Source organism: Pelmatolapia mariae, linkage group LG18 (assembly GCF_036321145.2).
Source record: "Pelmatolapia mariae isolate MD_Pm_ZW linkage group LG18, Pm_UMD_F_2, whole genome shotgun sequence".
Taxonomy (NCBI): domain Eukaryota; kingdom Metazoa; phylum Chordata; class Actinopteri; order Cichliformes; family Cichlidae; genus Pelmatolapia; species Pelmatolapia mariae.
Window position 1 is genome coordinate 1,261,663 of NC_086243.1, and position 22,472 is coordinate 1,284,134.

General features: G+C 40.7%; 1 protein-coding gene across 3 annotated transcripts in view; it reads right to left on the minus strand.

The window, feature by feature from the left end:
* Nucleotides 1-796: 796 nt before the first annotated feature.
* Nucleotides 797-22,472, minus strand: part of LOC134616929 (epidermal retinol dehydrogenase 2-like) — a 30,433-nt gene continuing 8,757 nt past the window's right edge. For 2 of the 3 annotated variants that reach the window (XM_063462024.1, XM_063462025.1), the window contains exons 4-7: nt 22,243-22,342; nt 21,713-21,857; nt 17,797-17,922; nt 797-1,394 (exon numbers count right to left, since the gene is read on the minus strand). In XM_063462024.1, the coding sequence (XP_063318094.1) occupies nt 1,298-1,394; nt 17,797-17,922; nt 21,713-21,857; nt 22,243-22,342 (468 nt within the window). In that variant the 3' untranslated portion in view covers nt 797-1,297. Of the gene's footprint in view, nt 1,395-13,940; nt 14,282-17,796; nt 17,923-21,712; nt 21,858-22,242; nt 22,343-22,472 lie in introns of those variants that run through there. The other variant, XM_063462026.1, reaches the window with a different exon arrangement.

The window sequence follows — 22,472 nt, forward strand, 5'->3', positions numbered from 1 at the left end:
CTTGTACACAGTTTACAGGATGTGAGAGCACCGAGCCATGTGTTTACCCATGGCCCTTGTATGTAAAATACGTGGAATGAAGACATAATTACAAGATCTGACACACTAGGTCGGTGCAGAGAGTGGTAGTATTGCAAGCACACACACACACACACACACACACACACACACATATGTATGCACGTGTTACATCAAAGACCAGATTTAAGTAGAGCGGCATGTGCTCGTGTCTCCTGCTATGTTATATTACAGATTAAAGTTATAAAGAGTTGCTTCAGGCCTACAGAAAAACCACATTTATTTCAAAGTCACTGGTGCATCTGCACAAGCTGGAAGTCTCAACTTCAAAGATTTGTCTCAAGTTTTTGCTTCAACACACGACATTTAATGCCTCAACATTTTGTAAAGTTACTTACAAATAAAGACGTACTTGAAAAGAAAATGATTTTTCCAGCCTGAACAAACTGCAGTTTTAAGTAATCTGAACCAACAGCTATTAACCTTAGTAGGGTGAGAAATTACATGTCTTCCTTCCTTTGAAAGATGTCTTCCTTCCTTTATTAAAGTTGATTGTTCCTGAGTGCTTAGCTCTGGCACTTGGTGTTTGATGAGAAACTATTTCAGCTGGTAAACACTAAACAGCATGAACAACTAAATGTAAGCGTCAGCCTCTTTTTTCCTGGGCCTCCCATTTTCAGGTCCATGGTGCGTCTGTTTAAAAACTCAACTGATGCCATTTTTAAAGGTTTCCAAATATAGCACATTCACTGAAGAGGCGTCTTAGTAAATGGATGTTCTTTATTAATGCACTAAATCTGGTAGCAACATCATATAAGCATTTTTAATTGACAATTACGATGGAAACTGTCAGTGTTAAACAATCTACACAAAGGCAATTTCAGAAATGTCAGGAAACATTCACGACAACGTCACATTTGATGCAGAGTTTAAGATTAAATTATGAGGACTAGCATGCATTAACAAAACAACATATAAAGGACCACCATGAGTGGTCTTTGTATTTCCTGTTAATAGACATATTATATCACAGACTGTAAAATGACAATGATTCACTAATAATAATAATGCAATTTAAAAACACATTTAAAAATACATTCATTCATTTGGGAAGTTGAGATTTAAAATACAAGGCTTGTTATACTGAGATGTGCTGCTCCCTGATATTACACCAATAAACAATTCATTTGAGGGTTAACAATTAAATTGTTGTTGATGTTAATTTTAATGCATCCATCCTTCCATCTTAGGTATTCTTCATAACTGCTTCTCCTCTCCGTCACTCCTGTTTCCTGGAGCGCCCCCTGAACGTGTCCATGAGGTTGAAGGCTCCCAGGTACTGGCCCAGAACAATGGCCTGCTTCATGTTCAGCACACTTTGAAGAGAGAAAAAACATAGAAATGAACATACAAAATACATACAAAAAGTGTTTGACATCTGTGTTAGTTTCTTTTTATGTGCCAATATCTTAATATGCTGTAACAATGCAGCTGCACCAGAAACTGCACTGACCAAAACGATTCCAAGTTTCCATGAACAGTTTCAACATCAACTCTGCAAAACTAAAAAAGTCCAAATGCAACTGGAGTGGCTACAGCCTAGGAGAGGTCATCAGGGAAGGTTGCTGGTTTGAACCCTGACTAATCCAGCATGCCAAAGTATCCTTGGGCAAGACATTGAGCCCCAAGGTGCTCTGTGTGGAATCACTAGAGTATTAGTGTGTGAACGTTGGAGAGAAAACACTGTCTGTACTGTGATGAGTTCTAGTCGGACTGAAACTCTTCAAATAAGCCATTCCTCTGCAGATGATCTGTTAGCTGTTTGACAACTACTCTTTCAAGGATGTTTGATATGAAAGGAAGGTTGGAGATTGGCCTATAATTAGCTAAGACTGCTGGGTCAATGGTTTAACCTCTTAAGCCCCAAGCCTACCTGATCTCCTGCCTTTTGCCCCCGTATCAGGGGGCGTTGGGGCTTAAGAGGTTAATTACCGCCATCTTGAAGGCTTGAGGTACGTAGCCCATCAATAGAGATAGACTGATCATATTTAAGATTGGATCGCTGTAATGACAGGACTTTTTGAGCATCCTTGCAGGAATGTGATGTAACAGACATGTTTACGGCTTGCAGGCTTACAGTTAACTCAAAGCTCAATCAGAAAGAAAAAGTCTATATAAATATTAACAGCACTGGAAGTAGCTGTATGACTTTGATACGTCTGTATGACTATGAATCATTTTTACTTTAATGTTTCAAATTTTATTTGTGAAGACATTCATGAAGTCATTACTAGTTAAGGTTAAAGGAATGTTTGGTTCAACAGAACTTTGTCAGTCTTGCTACAGTGCAGAGGAGCAACGTGGGACTGTTCTTATTTTCTTCCATCAGTGATTCAATCATATTCAAATTTTGTTAATACAGTACCAAATCACAACAATAGTTGCCTCAAGGCACTTTACATTGTAGGGTAAAGACCCTATGAATAGTAAGACGTCCTAGTTTTACAGAGGGCTTTTTAAAAATAGAGCAACAAACTCTTGTTTTTCCAAACTAAATGAAGATCTTCTAAGTTACTGAGGTGTCATTTCATTGGTGCATTGAGCGTTTCTTCTTCACCCACCTTTTTCATTCACTATGTGTTTATAAACCACTCTATTCTAATCATTAGTTATCATTTATCTCTGGCTCTCTTTCACAGTGTGTCTTTGTCCTATCTGTCCCCTCACCCCAAACCAGTCACGGCAGATGGTAAAAATGGTAAATGGCCTGCATCTGTATAGCGCTTTACTTAGTCCCTAAGGACCCCAAAGCACTTTACACTACATTCAGTCATCCACCCATTCACACACTGGTGATGGCAAGCTACATTATAGCCACAGCTACCCTGGGGCGCACTGACACTGGCGCCACCGGGCCCTCTGACCACCACCAGTAGGCAAACATGGGGTTAGTATCTTGCCCAAGGATATTTAGCATGCAGCCTGGGATCGAACCACCGACCTTCTGGTTAGTGGCTGACCTGCTCTGCCACCTGAGCTACAGCCACCCCAGATGGCCACCTGCTTCTGCTGAAGGTTTCTTCCAGTTAAAAAGGAGTTTTTTTCCATCTGAATTTTCATTCAGATGTGTCTAATAAAATGTTAAATGCCATATTTGTCAAATCACCCACAATAATTATTTTATCTGAAGTAAGTACTAAGCTTGAGAAATCAGAGAGAAACTGAGCAATATTTAGATGGATGATGTATAACAAAGAAAACTGGGAATCTTTGGAAATCTTTTGGATAAGGCTAACAGTTAGAATTAAAAGTCTTTCTGGGTCTATGGTTGATTAATAAAAGAGAGTGAAAGATATCTGCCCCTCATCAGCCTGTGCTTTGACGATTCTGAGGGTTAGTATAACTCGGTGATGTTGACTCATTTAAACTAACAATCATCCTGCTCTTACCAGCCCACAGAATAAATCAATTTGTTTATCAAATATTAAATCATAAACTAAAAGGGACTTAGAAAAGACACATCCTGTTTTTGATGTTTAATAATGTACTGATTTACTCTTTGGTATAGCTGAAGATGCTATGTTGTTGCCTTTTTGCGATTTAGTGGTTTTTTTTCTGATTTTTGATTTAATTTTTTCGGTGGTCTGGGAGCTGACACAGTCTCTATGGGGATGGATTTTGGTGGGATAGCAGCATGAGAGAAGCTGCAGAGAGGCGTGTAAGACTGCAACTCTGCTTCCTGGACCCAACACCGGCTAGTCATATTTTCAGGTGGTTTAAGAAATTTGTCCAGATTTCCAGAAATGTAAGCGGCTCCATCCAAAGTGGAATGGATGCCATCTTTCCTAACAAGAGGTTAGGTTTTCCCCAGAAAGCTTTCGAATTATCTACAAAACCCACATCATTGTTCATCCCTAACAGACTGGTAACAAACTTAATCAACTTCAGCCTCCTACACTCCATCTGCCTCTGGATTAAGGACTTCCTCAGTGACTGCCCACAGAAAGTTGCTGAGGAAGTAGTAGGGCCGCACCTCTCCCCAGCACTCAGCCCTCCAATAATATTCAAACAAAATAAATGAACACTGAAGAGAGTGCCTCCTTTCAATAACCCTGCAATATCTCATTTGTGCTATCAATACAAACCATACATGTTTTTATACACTTTTTTGAGACACATGTATATAAACAGCGTGTATCAAAAAGAGTCAGCCTATTATAAATAAATAAATAAATTTCAGTGCTTTAATCCCACAGCCATTCACAAACCTACTGTTAGAAAGAGGGATTCAATTTCACGGGGTTGCCAGTATGTAGCACAAGAAGTGCATTGTTAGCAATAAACTCAGCCACCTACAACATTTCCAAACATCTCACCACCATCCTAGCCCCCCTGGTGGAAAACACACCCCATTAAAAACTCTACAGACCTAAAACTTGGATCACTGGATCCAGATGAAACCAGAGTGTCCTTTAATGAGGCCTACATTTTCACTAAGGCAGTGGAGACTGTCACAACAAGACAACAGCATCCAGCTCCTTACAAAACAGAACTTTACTCCTGAATAGAATAGAATTCTATTCTATTCAAAAGAATTGTGGGTGCTCCACACTAACTGTGCTGGAATAAAAATATGAATAGTCGACAGCAGGAATAAATGGCAAACAGGAGAAATATGTACAGTCAAGAGGAATATATATCTAAAAATAAGAGAAAGGACCACTGTAAAGAACAAGCTGCATTAGATTTACATGCTGTTAGACCAGATACTTACAACCAAATATTTTAAATACAACAAGGGTGTCTACAGATAAGTAAAGCTCTTGGCTCTTTCAAACAGACAGAACCTAGCCACGTAAAGATATGTGGATGCCACTGGGGTTAAAATCAAAATCTTTCACTGTTCACATCAACTCAGTGGATAGAAACATAAAGTTCACCAGGGAAGACACAAAGGATCATAGTTTGGCATTTATGGACTGTGCTGAGCGCATTGAGGACTCTGGAAGCCTCAACATTTACTTTTACTGGAAGCTCACGCACACAGACCAGCATCTACTCTTTGACTCCCATCACCCTTTGGAACAATACTACAACACTGGGCAAAAGAACATCCCAGAAAAGGAAAACATACATGTAAATGAACTCTTTCATCCCAAGGAGAAAACTCCCAAACACAAACTAAGCAACATAGTGTATGTACTGGAGAAACCAAACAGCTACTCCATAAACACACACCACAACATAGAAGAGCCACCTCGACGGGATAAGACTCACTGTAAAAATGAGCAAGGCAGCAGAGTAAAGCTAGCCAGGTAGTTCTTAGAAAGTTTATGATCACGTGAAAAGTTCTAAAACAATGAAACTGTACCTCCAGCAACTTTACAAGAGCGCAATGCTGCAGCAATCCTTTAAAAATAAACAAACATTCCCAGGACTGATGCCCTTATTAGCATTAAGCATAACAATGAATCTAACAAACAGCTCCTAATGGAACAAAATATTTGTTCTAATTTAAATAGGCCATGTCTAATAATTTCATAGAGCCAGAATAATGTTGCTTGCATTTCTCACTGGTAGCGAAATCTGGATGACTAACAACTCCAACAATGACTGTCTTCAAAGAGGGAGCAGAGACAAGGCAGGATAATACAACACATTATTAAAAGCCCGGATACAATGGCTTTTATCTAAAATGAACAGAGGTGACAGGCGAGGCACTATCTGTGAGCTGTATTTGTGTGAGCTGTTTTCCAGAGACAAAAATCTTTCTAATAGAGAATAATAGCCCTGTCCTCAGATAAATGGACTAGAGGAAGAAGAAGAAAAGAATGGCAGACATCTTTTCTTCTTAAACACTCACTCACGAAATACAATTAAAGAACAAAACAATTCAGCAGCAGTACAGGGGGCTTCAGCTATCTAAGACCTGGCTCTTCCTAATGGTGCATTATTATTTCTATTATCAATGTTATTGCTAAGGTATTACAGATTTCACTCATTTGGGTAAAGTGATGTGAAGTATCATCAGTTTACACAGTGCTCATATAACTAGACTGTTAATTTATGTTGGCAAGCTGAGGTTGTTGGGCAGTCAAATACAATGTGACCTTACAGCCCCAGCGAGAAATCATTGCAACTTCTGTTAACCTCTTAAGCATCCACGCACCCAAAGATGGGTGCAGAGATCAGAAATCCGCTGGGGGCTATGTATACCTCACGCGCTGACATTTTTGCTCACTTCTGCTACCCTTACAACCAAAAGGGGTTAACCTCCCTCATTATTCTCGGAGCTTCAGACTCAGGTGTCAAGCAGCTCATATTGATGTGATGATCAGAAGCTGCTGAAAGTGAATGACATTCAGTGACTTTGAGCAACTACGTGTGAAACAACCATGCTCGAAGGGAAGTGGCAGAACCCAAGACAAACTTGTCTGAACTTCCAGGGGAGCATGTGAAGCCAATGAGAGTAAAGTATGGCATTGATTGACATAAGAGCTGGTGGAAATTTGCTCACCTTCAGCCCACATACAAACTGTACAGAAAACCCACAATGTTTTAAAGTTCCACCGATGCATTGAAAAGGCAAGTTACATTTTAGACAGACTACGATCTCTCCTCTTTGTTGACTTCAACAGAATTACTGACACAGTAAATGCCACATTCAAAATTTCTATATATTTTGCTATCCCATTTCTGTAGCTGAGCAACAGAAAACTGATAGAAAGATTAAGTTTAATTAAGTTTGAGTGGAAGGTTCAATTAGCTGAGAATTACATTTTTGACACACCGAAAAAAGGATGAAAACTCCCAGTATAATAGACTGTTAACTGGCAACTGGAGATATGATACATCTTTATGTTTTTGGCATAAATTGTAATACACCTCTACATATTAATGTTAGAATTTATTTTATTTAAATAAATACTTTATACTGTAGAATAAAGATCCTACAATATTAGAAAGAAAATTTGAACAATCTGACAATCCCCCATGAGCAAGCATGTATCGCCAGTGGAGAGTAAAAATCCCCTTTTAACAGGAAGAAACCTCCAGCAGAACCAGGCTCAGGGAGGGAGCAGGCATCCACTGTAAGCAGCTGAGTTTCAGAAGAAACTGATTACCTCAAAATCAGTTTCTTCACTCTATCTTCGCACGTTTACGCACCAAAATCACATTTAATCATTAGTAATTATTACAATTCATCTCTGTCTGCCCCCATTAGTGTCTCTTTTGTCCTGTCTATCTGTGCTCGCTTCTTTCCCATAATTCTTAGCTAGTACCCTTTTAAAAGGGAGTTTTTTTCCTCCCCATTGTTGCCAGGTGCTTTCTCATAGGACATTGTCTGATTGTTGGTGTTTTCTCTCGATTATTGTAGGATCTTTGTTCTACAATAAAAGTACCTTGAGGCAACTGTTTTTTGATTTGGTCATATTATTTGGTGCTATATAAAAAAACTGTAGTGAACCAGGTGAAAAAAAAACACTAAAATAGGACTATGGCCTGCATTCTCTTTCATCACTATAACAAGGAAAACCAGGAATATCATTAACATATGTAAATCCATTACACAAATAATGGCTGCAGCTCCTAACTTTACCACCACTTAGACCAGTCAGGTTTCATATCAATTCAAGATTACATTTTCAGAATATCACACACTGCTACCAAACACATCCTGTAAATTTGATATTCTGCCACGCTGCCAGTCTAACCCTTCAAGCTGCCTTAGATTTGTTTCCTCATATATCTACTATATTTTCCAAAAGTATCCACCCACCTGTATTTTTCATGTCTTGGCTCTTTTCCTTGAATAAGAAGATATTTTACTAAATGTACATAAAGACAACAAAGCAAACATCCTGGGTGCTTTTAGTTGGGAACCTTTATTTTTTCTCTCTCATTTCTTCCAAAGGACTTGACTTACACTGGTGAAATACAACTTATATAACAAAGTCTCTATTTAAAGAGATGGTAAATGGATACGTTCGTATATAAGGAAAGCCATGTATGGTTGTAACACATTGTGCTTCAGCATCTGTAACTCAATGAATTTTTGTACTAGTTCTCAAACTTTTAAACAAAATATCCTGTTTGTTTACTATGAATGAGACCTGCAAGAATACCACAGATCTCATGTGTTAACATTAAAATTACACCAGAGAACAAGCTTCAAAAAAGTGGTTTATTGGAAAAAAAGAACAGTGTCCGCCTCTCTCTCTGTGACTGGCCAAAACTCAAACACACTCTTGTGGTGTCGGTGTGTAAAATAGTTCACTAGAATAAACTTTCATGACACTACAAATACTCTAACAGTTAGTACAATGCACCTGTGTGAAAAACATATAGGTTTGATTTAAAGCTTGACAGGGGATGTTGGCAGTCCTGGAGTGCAGGCTTGGTGGACCCAAAAACTGTAGATTTTACATTTTACCCAAACTACCTCTGGCTTTGAGTTAACAAAACCAGACAGACAACACAAAGGTTTTGTCATCTGCGGTCTCAGAATCTTCAGCGTTAGTTTAAGATTTTTTTTGGCATATTTCTATTTTTCTTCTGCTCACCTTGATTTTTTCCTGAGATATTCTTTCTTGTAATGTTGGTTCTTTTCTGGTCCACTTCCATTAGTGCTTGTTTTAAATGGTTAATGGACAGATTCTTATATAGCGCTGTTCTACTCTCCCGGAGTACTCAAAGTGCTGTATACAACATGCCTCATTCACCCATTCATACAACCACTTCTAAACTCAAGTGCAAACTAATAAACATTCACACTCCGATGAACGTATCGGAGAGCAACTTGGGGTTAGGATCTTGCCCAAGGATATTTGGTATGCAGACTGGAGGATCGAAACACCAACCTTCCAATCAGTAGCTGATCTGCTCTACCACCTGAGCCACAGCCACCCCATACTGGTGTACTGATGATCATTTCAGACTGCCTCTTCTTCCTGATCCTGCCAGTCTTTTTTCTTGTCTCTGGTTTTAAAAATGGCCATATAGCTGAAGAATTGAATGTCTGAGCTGTAGACAATCCTGAGGTACTAGGTTCATCTAGAGGACAGGACATAAATAGTAAGGAAGTCATAAGTCCCTAGGTGAGTTGGAGGACAGCATGGCTGGGAACTTGCAAATCTTAGTGACGGACCTGGTTCTGGGCGGTCTGTGACTTGTGACGGTGTATAGCTACACTCCTCAAAAATGTCAGAATTGAAGGGCAAAATATCTGTGGACTGTAAACCAGATGGAATGTTTTTGGGTGTTGCAGCTGGAGGCAGAGCAGCCTTGACAATCCCTGGAATATAATACATGATCATAGTCTTGGCAGAATTCATCTTCATCCAGGCAACACTTGCACTATTCACCGTTTTCATAAATGGGTCATAGCCACTGTGATCCAGTGGCTGAGGTTTATGGGTGCAGAGGGGATGGAAGGTAAGTGCCATGATTCCCCTCTCCTTGCAGAAGTGGATAGCTTTCACTGATATACAGTGGCTTGCAAAAGTATTCGGCCCCCTTGAACTTTCCCACATTTTGTCACATTACAGCCACAAACATGAATCAATGTTATTGGAATTCCACGTGAAAGACCAACACAAAGTGGTGTACACGTGAGAAGTGGAACGAAAATCAGACATGATTCCAAACATTTTTTACAAATAAATAACTGCAAAGTGGGGTGTGCATAATTATTCAGCCCCCTTTGGTCTGAGTGCAGTCAGTTACCCATAGACGTTGCCTGATGAGTGCTAATGACTAAATAGAGTGCACCTGTGTGTAATCTAATGTCAGTACAAATACAGCTGCTCTGTGACGGCCTCAGAGGTTGTCTAAGAGAATATTGGGAGCAACAACACCATGAAGTCCAAAGAACACACCAGACAGGTCAGGGATAAAGTTATTGAGAAATTTAAAGCAGGCTTAGGCTACAAAAAGATTTCCCAAGCCTTGAACATCCCACGGAGCACTGTTCAAGCCATCATTCAGAAATGGAAGGAGTATGGCACAACTGTAAACCTACCAAGACAAGGCCGTCCACCTAAACTCACAGGCCGAACAAGGAGAGCGCTGATCAGAAATGCAGCCAAGAGGCCCATGGTGACTCTGGACGAGCTGCAGAGATCTACAGCTCAGGTGGGGGAATCTGTCCATAGGACAACTATTAGTCGTGCACTGCACAAAGTTGGCCTTTATGGAAGAGTGGCAAGAAGAAAGCCATTGTTAACAGAAAACCATAAGAAGTCCCGTTTGCAGTTTGCCACAAGCCATGTGGGGGACACAGCAAACATGTGGAAGAAGGTGCTCTGGTCAGATGAGACCAAAATGCAAAACGCTATGTGTGGCGGAAAACTAACACTGCACATCACTCTGAACACACCATCCCCACTGTCAAATATGGTGGTGGCAGCATCATGCTCTGGGGGTGCTTCTCTTCAGCAGGGACAGGGAAGCTGGTCAGAGTTGATGGGAAGATGGATGGAGCCAAATACAGGGCAATCTTGGAAGAAAACCTCTTGGAGTCTGCAAAAGACTTGAGACTGGGGCGGAGGTTCACCTTCCAGCAGGACAATGACCCTAAACATAAAGCCAGGCCAACAATGGAATGGTTTAAAACAAAACATATCCATGTGTTAGAATGGCCCAGTCAAAGTCCAGATCTAAATCCAATCCAGAATCTGTGGCAAGATCTGAAACCTGCTGTTCACAAACCCTGTCCATCTAATCTGACTGAGCTGGAGCTGTTTTGCAAAGAAGAATGGGCAAGGATTTCAGTCTCTAGATGTGCAAAGCTGGTAGAGACATACCCTAAAAGACTGGCAGCTGTAACTGCAGCAAAAGGTGGTTCTACAAAGTATTGGCTCAGGGGGCTGAATAATGACGCACACCCCACTTTGCAGTTATTTATTTGTAAAAAATGTTTGGAACCATGTCTGATTTTCGTTCCACTTCTCACGTGTACACCACTTTGTATTGGTCTTTCACGTGGAATTCCAATAAAATTGATTCATGTTTGTGGCTGTAATGTGACAAAATGTGGAAAAGTTCAAGGGGGCCGAATACTTTTGCAAGCCACTGTATACACTACCACACACCTTTAATGGTTTTTCTTTATTTTCATGACTATTTACATTATAGATTCTTACTGAAGGCATCAAAACTATGAATGAACACATATGGAATTGTTTAATAAACCAAAAAGTGTGAAAAAAAAAAACTCTAAACATGTTTTATATTTTAGGTTCTTCCAAACAGCCGCCCTTTGCTTAGATTACTCCTTTGTGCGCTCTGGGCGTTCTCTCCATGAGCTTCATGAGGTTGTCACCTGAAATGGTTTTCCAACAGTCTTGCAGGAGTTTCCAGAGATGCTGAGCACTTGTTGGACTGCAGAGTGACGACAAAAGGGCGAACTCAATCCAAACCATCTCGATTGGGTTTAAGTCAGGTGACTGTGGAGGCCAGACCATATGGCCTTGAAGAAATATGCTCAATGCAAATAAAGAATTACGTGTTCACTACACATGACGAACAAATTTAGCCATTAATATATAAATCCCTCATTGTGCAATTCCCAATACTAAATTGGCTTCTTGTATTACCCAACTCATGTGACCCTAAACACGCAATAGGAAGGAATGCAACCCAAGCCACAGCAAACTCTCCAAGCTAACCACTAGGAGATGCTAAAATGCTCAACTTGCACATAACATTACAACACCTCTCTCACTTGATGCCATTGCACCCACCTGCTTGACCCCCACGACATGCAACAACACGGTCTGGTGCCTGGATTGTTATGCCTGAATTCTATGTCATATCTCTTAATGACCAGTCCTGCTGAAGAAACATTCCACATTTCAGGTTAAAGTTTGTGGCCGATACACGGCTAATTGCCTCTGCACTCCTCTGCGACAGGCTGTGGTTCTGCTTCATAAAAGTTGTGAACCATGTGCTTCTCACCACATGATTGTGGGTGTTATAAGTTACTGTGAGCTAATAAAACAACTTTCAGACCTAAAAGAAGGTGGAATAACGACTGAGTACAAACATTTTTTTTTTTAAATTGGTCAGGCACCTTTGCTAGTATTCTGTCTAACCTATAACAAGGTCTGCTGTCGAAGTCAAATAGTCAACCAACACTTTCCTGCGCTTCAGAGAAAGCTTTATTGCTGCTATATTAACCTACCAAGGATCACGGTGTCTCCTGTCTCACAGCTTTTTGCAGCATCTACTCAGTGTTACATGGCAGATGTTCCTTTGCCACTGATCTGACTGCCTTCAGCGGCCACACCAGTATCCCTTTTCCACTGCCTAGGCAGCTGGAAAAGTATAAAAATTAATAAACTCTTCTTTAGGGAAGGGGATGGTTTGTAACACTTAAAATATATGTTACATATATTTTATATATGTTACATATATTTTAAGTGGGGAATGCATCACAGTTTGCCTAAGAAACTACAATTTCATCTAGTGGAAGTCACATTTTTTTGCAGTTTAAGTATTAAACAAAGTTTAGTGCTGCTCAAAAGATCAACTTTCTTACCTCAAAATCAGTTTTTCCCCCAATAAAACCTGCATGCAGCTGTTTCCAGCCATGACAACCACCATGCAAAATCAGGGATTGTGTCATGTGGGCAAACACTGAAATGATCATGAGACTCCTAGCGCCTTCCTCATTGGTGGAATTTGTGGTGTTGTGAGTCTCCCCTAGTGTTTTCTACTCTGCTTGAACACTCAGAGAATTTTATACTCGAGCCTCATTCATCTCAAGGTGATGTAGGATTTTAAAATTCATACCATAGGTGTATCTACTTGCAATGTTAGATGAGTTAGAATCTCAGTGACCTTGGCTTTAAGGTCAAGGTCAGGGGTCACGTTTTCTGAAAATCTCGTGAATGCAATAACTCAAGTAGGAAGTTGCTTAAGATTTTCAAATTGATACCAAACATGCATCTACTGGGAGGCTGAGGGGTGGCACTGGCAGCTGCCAGTTTTCTTCTTTTGGACACAAACACGTTTACGGTCATTCACTCGTCAACATCAGAGGACAGAGACGGTGATCACATCACAGATTTATTAGCAGCTCAGAACAAACTCTATAATCTCCATCTTCGTAACTCTGGCACTATATGAATGAAATTTAACTGAATTGAATGCAGCTGTCTGATCAACAGACCAGACTGGTCAGTGACTCGTGTCTGGGTCCTGGACAGGATTACAGTATTTGAGTGAAGTTGAGCCTAAAATGACCAAAAATCAAAAACTGAACTAAATGCATTTGAGGTGAGTTTTAAATGCAGGCTGCAGACAGTCTGTGCTCTGAATATTTCATGTTGAAATTTGTTCATATTAATAAAATTGAGTAAATTAACAGATTTCTCAATATGACAACAGTATCATTAAATTGGGGATTAGATGGATTACAATCAAGTATTTCACTTTGTGTTTGAGGCAACACAAAGACATTAGATGCTCTTAAAAGACAAAAACAATCTAATCCATGGAAAGAGGTCCCAGGAATCCTAAGGATCTGAAACATCTAAGATCTTAGGGATCTTGGTCAGTCGGTGGCTGATCCGATACCTGCTGATCTCTAATCTGGATTATAACATGCTCTGAAACCAGTTAGGCATGAGTTGCCATGGTAATCTTCCCAGATAAGAAATGATCCACCTTTGTAGTTCTTAAACCACTGGGTTAGTTAGCTGGATAAGAGCAATCCAGCTTTGTAGCACAAGCCAGGTCTAGGAAAATTTGACCCCACATCTTGTTTCAGTATAATGACATTGGCGAGTACAATATTAGGGAAACACAAATTTAATGAAAGTTAAATAAGTGGCAGGAGAGCAAGACATAGATAATATCTGAATGTTGTCAGGGGAAACATGTCTTTAATACTTGACATTTTAGATATTATATAGCATTCATTATGATGGCTTCACTACATGTAAATACACCATCACATGTAAAAATGTAATGTGCTTGGTTTCATGGTCAATAAAGCATTAAATCCCTACTAGTAAACTTCAACATTTAGCACAGACAATTTTAAACAAACTGAGGTTGCAGAATGTTTCGTTACACGTTACAATAATCAAAATGGAACATGTTAGAGGTTACAGCTGAGCACAACATCCAAACACGTGTAACACTGAATGTCTGTTAATGCACATTTCAGTTTACACTGAGGTTTTTGTGGCAGTCTATTTCAACGGCCAATTCCATGTAACGGCCAAAGAGGTAGCGCAGCTTCCACTGCAACACACTGACGATAATGGAGGGAAACAAAAAAAGGACAGGATGAGGACAAGGCAACAACAAAAATATAACCCCATCAGCACCAAGGTCATTTTAATTAAATACATAACAAATGTAACCATTATGGCAATCGAATAATCTGCCAGGGATGGCTGTGATGTCATTTTAATTATGAGGAAATAATATTTCTCTTCAACAATCAGTAGTTCAAAGCCAAGTTTAACCTCATGTTATTGCTGGAATGTATCCATCTAAACACAAACAAACAAACAAACATCCACACACAAAAAGATGACAAAGACGAGGACAGACTTGAAACAACTACTGTACCAAAAACACTTACTGACAACGATAAGACCATTACATAAATAAGATGCAACATTACTGTATTCTGGCACAAAAATCATTCAAGTGGAATTTTTATGACTTCAGGTTCATCAACACTGGCATGTTTTTCTTCTGATTGTGACAAAACTACGAAAGCTGTGAATTGTGTAAATATTCTGTGTATAGAATGTATGTGTGTAACTAAGATCTACATTAAAGTTGAGATCTCATGTTTTCCAGCTTAGGAGGTTGAGGCAGAGCTTTCTAGAAAAAAAAAGCAAACAAAACCAAAAGCATGGCTTTCAGCGGTTAGTGAGCTGTTAGTTAGTGTGCATGATCATTCGTCTTGAGTTCAGTGTGTGCCAAAGACATTACTTAGGTCCTGAGTCATTCTGGAAACGTTAGTAAGAGGGCAAAAAGAAATAATAATTTAAAATAAATCCCAGAATCAGTTTTGGGTTTGTTTTGTTTTTTAAATATACATTAAGTTTTTGCACGTATCAAACTGGTTTTAAATTTGGTGCCTTTTCACACCGGACATATGACATCCATGTGAACATTTTGTGGGTTAAAAATACTTTTGGACTTACCTATTCCTAATGCAGCCGTTCACACCAATCGTCTATTTTTACTGGACGAATTTGCCAAATTTACTTTTTTCAAACCAAACTCGATTCTTCAGATGTTTTGGATCCGAATAGACTGATCTGACCAACCAAATCGCTGTATTTGGCAACAAGCTTGCTCATAGCTGCATATACAATGATACAGAAAGAGGAAAATGTTACTATTTTGACCACAGACACACTGATAAACACTGGTCTGGCTCACTGGGCTCTCTGAAATGATTTCTCCGCCTCCTCAGATCTGTTTCCAACTCTGCTAACAGCAGTTCAAACTGACACACTGACATCCTTCAATATGTATGTAACTCGTGACACAGCTTCAACTGCTGGATCAAGCCATAAAATTCTCCCTGCTGAGAAATGGATAAAACCTAGAATCTGGATTTCTTCCTTTTCTCATTTAGGAACATCACGACTTTATGTGGACTCTGTTTTAATGGTTTGCTGTTTTAACTGTTTGGAGTTTGTTGAAATAGTTTTGTGAGCTTTAAGCTGAGATTCTGTCTGGCAAAATATATTTATATGTAAAAATGGATACAGGATTTATTGATTCGGCATTGCATTATTCTAACTAAATATGATTTAGGGTCTAAAGTCACGTTTTTTTGGCCAGGCCTTTTTTTTTGAGGTTGGACTTCAGGTAAATATTGACAGGTTGTCCCATTCCTGTAGGTGAAACGTCACCAGCTACAGGTAGAGACATCCATCACCTTGTATTCTTGTGATAGTCTTTCCCCGCCCCATTGTGTGAACATGTGTACATGATCCTCCTCAACATCCCACCTCCAGCAAAAATCGACCTTCAAAGATGGTAAAGTGCATCACGATGAAAACTAGAAGTTAACCAAGTCGAGCAAAGGCCAGAGAACAATAGGCAGTGTTGTTAGGCCACTCCCACTCCCATCAAGGCCACCTGAATCACCAGAGTACAACCAGAAATACACAGAATGGTGACTGGTGCCCCCATGAACCCAGAAATAGCCCACGACATTATTAAAAAGTTAGTCATTCATAATTTCTGTACATTGCTGCATTCTGCATGAGTTGTTTCACCAGAAAGTGGAGTGCAGCCAAACTATATTTGTTATGCACGGTGCATCCAGAAAGTATTCACAGCACTTCACTTGTTTCACATTTTTATGTTAAAGCCTTATTCCAATATGGATTCAACTCACTTTTCACCTTAAATGGCCTGTATCTGTATAGCGCTTTATTTAGTCCCTAAGGACCCCAAAGCGCTTTACACTACATTCAGTCATTCACCCATTCACACACTGGTGATGGCAGCTACATTGTTGCCACAGCTGCCCTGGGGCGCACTGACAGAGGCGAGGCTGCCGGACACTGGTGCCACTGGGCCCTCTGACCACCACCAGTAGGCAACGGGTGAAGTGTCTTGCCCAAGGACACAACGACCGAGACTGTCAGAGCCGGGGCTCGAACCGGCAACCTTCCGATTACAAGACGAACTGCCAACTCTTGAGCCACGATCGCCCCCCCACCTTAAAAACAAAAACCCCACTGGTTCAAGTCTGGCTCCTGGCAGAGCCACTCAAGGACATTCAAAGTGTGATCCAGAAGCCACTGTTATCCTGGCAGTGTGCTTAGGGGGACGATGAACCTTTGTCCCAGTCTGAGGTCGGTCCAGAGTGCTCTGGAAAAGGCCATCAAGGACGTCTCTGCACATTGCTGAATTCATCTCCCTCCACCCTGACCAGTCTCCCTGTTCCTGCTGCTGAAAAACATCCCCACAGCATGATGCTGCCACCACCTGCTTCACTGTGTATTGGTCAGGTGATAAGCAGTACCTTGTTTCCTCCAGACATGACGCTTGGCGTTCAGGCAAAAGAGTTTAATTGTTTCATCAGACTGGAGAATTTTATTTCTCGTGATCTGAGAGTCCCCTCAGGTTCCTTTTGGCAAACTTCAGGCAGGCCGCCACGTGCCTTTTACTAAGAAGCGACTTCTGTCTGGCCTCTCTGCCGTATAAATGATTGGTGCTGCAAAACAGCCAGTCCTTCTGGACCGTTCTCTCTCCACAGAGCAATGCTCACATTTTTTTGAGTGCAACCATCTGTCTACAATTGCTAACTAAGGCCCTTCTACCTGATCCCTCAGATCATCTGGGGAGCTAGCTGGTGGTTCTAAGCTTCTTCCATTTACACATGGAGGCCACTGTGCTCACTGTGATCTTCACTGCTGTAGAAGTTCTCTACCCTTCCCCTACAGGTGCATTGATCTATGGAAGGACCAATCAAGGCCTTCTGTGTCTTGAGGTAGGTCAGGTGGTCTATTAAACCCCAGCACTTGTTCTATTTCACTTTACCAATTTCTGCACCCTCAATTTCCCCATGAGGATATACAAATTATCTCATTCTTAAGGTGAAATATTTATTTCATCCATTTTGTGATAAGGCATGACAAAATATGGGACAAGTGAAGTGGATAAATTTTCAGATATGCCTACATTAGTGAGTGTGGCTTAAAGAGGTTAAGACAACAGCAGTTTTACCTACTTTAGATCAGAACTGTGTGCAAGTGAAAGAAACAAAGAAAGGTAGTGACTAACTTCTTCAGACCAGCTATGAGGTACATGCTCCGAGGCAAAAGCAAGTAGACCTGGTCTGTGAGCACAGCATGGATGATCTTCTTTGCCACATAATCTGGATTCAGGATTGGTAGCAGTTTCGGCCACCTGATGAACACAAAAAAGAGACAAAAAAGCACTGAACTTAGCATTTGTCAAGTTCTCTATTTGAAGTTCTCCTGCGACAATCTGGGTGGGTAATCAGATATTTGGTTGAAGGTTACGGAGGGTAGATTTTTAAATGATTTGGAAGATTATTACACTTTATATAATTCATGTAATTAATGCACTACATCTGCTTCCATGATGTGTAGGGCTGTTCGATATAACGATATATATCGGATGACGATATAAAAACGTCTATCGTTTCATTTTACGCTATCGTTTGTTTCGTGGTGTCGCAAAATAAACTGTTTACAGCAATATTTGTTCATGGTTTTGATGGTCACTGTAGCGGCTATATTAACTTGTTAAAGTTCTCTCTTTCTCTTATATTTTATATAACCACACTACTGACGGACAAGCGCCTGTTTTATGCGTTGTCGTTAGCAACAACGACGGTAAAACCATCGCGTGTCCGCTTGTTTATTTTCCACATAAACCTTTCACAATAAAGCTCAAGATCCTGTTGAGACTTTTCAAAATAAACTGAACCACGTGAAAGAGTATGCAGAGTGTTTACGGATGAGAAGCAAAAAAGAGGCCTCAGGTGCTAAAAAATAAACCTTAGACTCAAACGTTAGAACAGGCTTTTCCCCGCAGCACGCCGTGTAATAAATACTCACAAAGAAAACGGCGGCCGTTACAACTTATGTCTAAAAATATATCGTTTCATGCATCGGTTAAAACACTCGACTCCAGGTACACGACACCCAGCTGGAAACACTTCACGCAAGACGAGCTGCCCGAGATTCACAGAATCCACAGAAAATGTTAAATTTTTGTGATTTATATCGTTATCGGACGACAAATGTCTTATATCGGGATATGAGATTTTGGTCATGTCGCACAGCCCTAATGATGTGTATTATAACATTCATCACACCAAATATACAACATGTAATTCTAATTTTAAACACAGACTATTGCAATCTGCACAAACAGGCCCCATAAAAAGATTTTACCCTTCAATAATGCTACAAATGGCAACTCTATTAATAGTTACACCTTACTAGCACCAGGTTTGCCCCCGTTTTGCCTTCAGAAATGCCTTAATGTTTGTGCCATAGATTAAACAAGGTGCTGAAAACAATCCTCAGATTTTGGTGCACATTGACATCATGGCCTCAGCTGCTGCCGATCTGTCGGCTGCATGTGCATAATGTGAACCTACCACATCCCAAAGCCGCTTTATTGGATTGAGATGTGGCAGCTGAAGGCCACTACAGTGAACTCATTGCCATGTTGAAAAAACAATATTGAGCTGATTGAGCTTTGTGACATGATGCCTTATCTGGCTCGATGCACTGTGGTGATACAGGGATGGACACTGTGGCAACAATACTCAGTACCAACCGAACACTATTTAAACAGGACAGCCTACCTGAACACAAAGAATATCCTACACACCGTAACATCTCTACAAGCATGAACTGACATTCTGACATTGCCATCCAAACATTACAGTAAGGGGGGAAATTTTACTTTAAGTTACAGTAACCTTGCTAATGTTGCCTATCAACTCGTCACCCAGACAACTGCCACTCATTGGTTATTCATTTTTGGACCAGTCTCTGCCATCCTAGAGATGCCTGGGTGGGATCAACCCCAGCAGATCAGCAGTTTCTGAAACATGCAGAAGCATGGTCTGACACCATGCAACATTCAAAGTCATTGAAGTCTCAGTTCGATGCCATTCAGATGCTCAGTTTAAACTTCAGGCAGTCGTACTGACCATGTCTACTTGCCCAAATGCATTGTATAGTAGGCTGATCACATGTTTGTGTTGAGAAGCAATTGAACAGTGTACCTAATAAAGTGGCTGTAAGCGTGTGTCCAAAAAAAACGCCCCTCATGTTCAGTCGTGTCTGTTAACATGTGGCTTAGCACTTTCAGTGATGCCAGTCCACTTCCATTACATGAGATGATCACATAACCTGTGGTCTTCTGTTCCTGGTTAATAACCAATATGTTTGGTTAGTTGGTCAGCAGCTGCTGTTTTTGTGTGAAACTGAAAGTCTAACAGGACTTCTAGTCCTCATATGCGTCACTACCCCAGCAAGGTGGTTTGCGACTATGTGCTACATGGTGTCTTGGGACGCCTTTGCAGAATCTGCAACTTAGGTCATGTCAGCTGGGGTAGGCTCCTGTCTCTGTGGACCTGGTGCTTAGGCCTGTTAACAATAATCAGAGCTTCTGTCTACATTGGCCTTTTCTAGCCACTGGTAGCACTTCTTGATGTCAGCACTTCCTCGCTCGACGGTATCATGCAAGGGCTTGGTCATCCGACATCTTTATGCATCTTCAGCTGCTTAAGGCATTCTTGGAGCCACTCATCTGGTGAGGTGGTGATGGTGGGTGGTCTGATGCATCTCTGATGATGGCTCTGACACTCACTAATCCTAATCCTCCCCCTCCTGTTGCTAATAGAGTCACAGTGTGCTGGATTTCAGGTGGAGACCTCCATGCTTTATGAGGAGTATGCACCTTGACAACAGTGGCATCTATCTCCTTTTGTAGCATGGAGGAATATTGGTGTGACAGTAAGAAAAAAATATTGTAATTCTATTTCGAGAAAAAAAGTCAAAATATTCAGATTACGGTTATTTCGAGACAAACTGCCACAGCTACAAAATGCCTTGTATAGACGAGTTAGTGAAACTAACTGATCAGCATACTTGTGATGCAACTGTTGGTAGTCTTGAATCTGTCCATGAACAACCATTTCATGCTGTATAAATCCATTCTTCCAAGTTTGTGTGGCCATAAGCAACTTTCTGCACCATCTTTTCAAAGTCCTTATACTTGACCTAAAAGAGAAATAACTTCATTCCTTGTTACTAAATGAGATTCTGAAGTATTACTTTATTAACTTATAGGGTACAGCAACTGTCGCAGTTTGTCTGGAAACAACCATAATCTCCACATTTTGACTTAAATCTCAAAATTTTGACTTCTGCGACTTTTATCTCTGCTTTTTTGTAGATGATGTGCTTCTGTTGGTATCAGGTGGTGAACTCCATCCTGCATCGGAGTGGTTAACAGCCAAGTATGGAGCGGAGTGAGAATTAGCACCTCCAAGTCTGAGGCCATCATCCTCAGCTACATAAGGGTGCAGGGTCCACTCCGGGTCAGGGACCAGTTACTGAGGAGTTTAAGTATCTCAGGGTCTGAGAGTGAGGGGGAGTGGGAGATCGACAGACGGATTCATTCTGTGGCTGCAGTGATGCGGCACCTGACTAGTCAGTTGTGGTAAAAAAGCACCAAATATAAAAGTGAAGCTCTCGATTTACGGGTCGATCTACATCCACCCCCCCACCCCTCACCTATAGAAAGAACCTTTAGACACAGGTTGAGGAGTTTGGTCATTTGGGAGGGGCTCAGAGTACAGCCGCTACTCCCCCACATCCAAAGGAACCACTTGGGGTGGTTCGAGCATTATTCATTTTACTAGTTCCCTGGTTCCAACTTTCTCAAATAGTAGCTCACAGCTCAGCTTTGGACTCTTGAAATTCCATCACCTCCAGATAGTCTTCAGGTCTGTGGAAAACAAGAGCTGAGAAGTGTGCAGCACGGCCTACGGGTGAAGCTGAAGGTAAATCCAGAACTTAAGGCTTCCTGAAACAAACGGTTCTGTTGCCCCGTCCACCACACACCCTGGCTCCATGAATATACAGGCTTTTAATGACACCTGTGACATTTGAAACCATAAAAATGGAAACCATGTAGCATGACTTACTTAGTTTGACATCCATCAAACATTCCGGTGTTGATGAAGTACGGGCATACAATCGTAGTTTTGACACCATCTTTCCCAGTTGCTAGCAGCTCAAGACCCACAGACTCTGCAAACCCTACTGCAGCAAATTTACTGGCACAGTAGTCTGCAGAATGAAGGTATCAGACAAAGCATTACAAAGAGATGTTCCTTAAATAAGGTTACTTCACCAATACCAAAAAGTATATTTGTTTAGTTAAAATGATCGTGCAGACATGGGAGTATGCACTTTTACACTGATGGGTTAATAAATAATTCAGTCCTTAATAAAAACAAATAGATTAAAGAATGACATGAAAACAATGTCTCACTGGCAGGTTTGGTTAAACCAGTGGTAGTGTGACACACTACATTTTTTGGTGATGACTGCTGGTCATATGCAAAGGATTACGTCACGTTCTCGAGCTCCATGTGTCAAATAGGGGATTCATCCAACACATTCAACTTTAGAATTACTGACATGCATCACATGTTTAGGGAAGAAAACACACCTGCCAATCCATTGACTCCTATGAGTCCAGCAGAGCTGGCAATGCTGACAAGGTGCCCATGATTGTTGGCAATCATAGCAGGAAGGAAGGCCTTGTAGGTCTGAGGGGAGAAAGAAAAGGGGGGAAAAAGACCAATTCACCTGCTGTAACAGAAAAGGTCTTATTCTTACAGAAATTCATTCTGAAATTCTACTAAAGAATCAACTGGAGACTTTAATGCCAAATTAAAT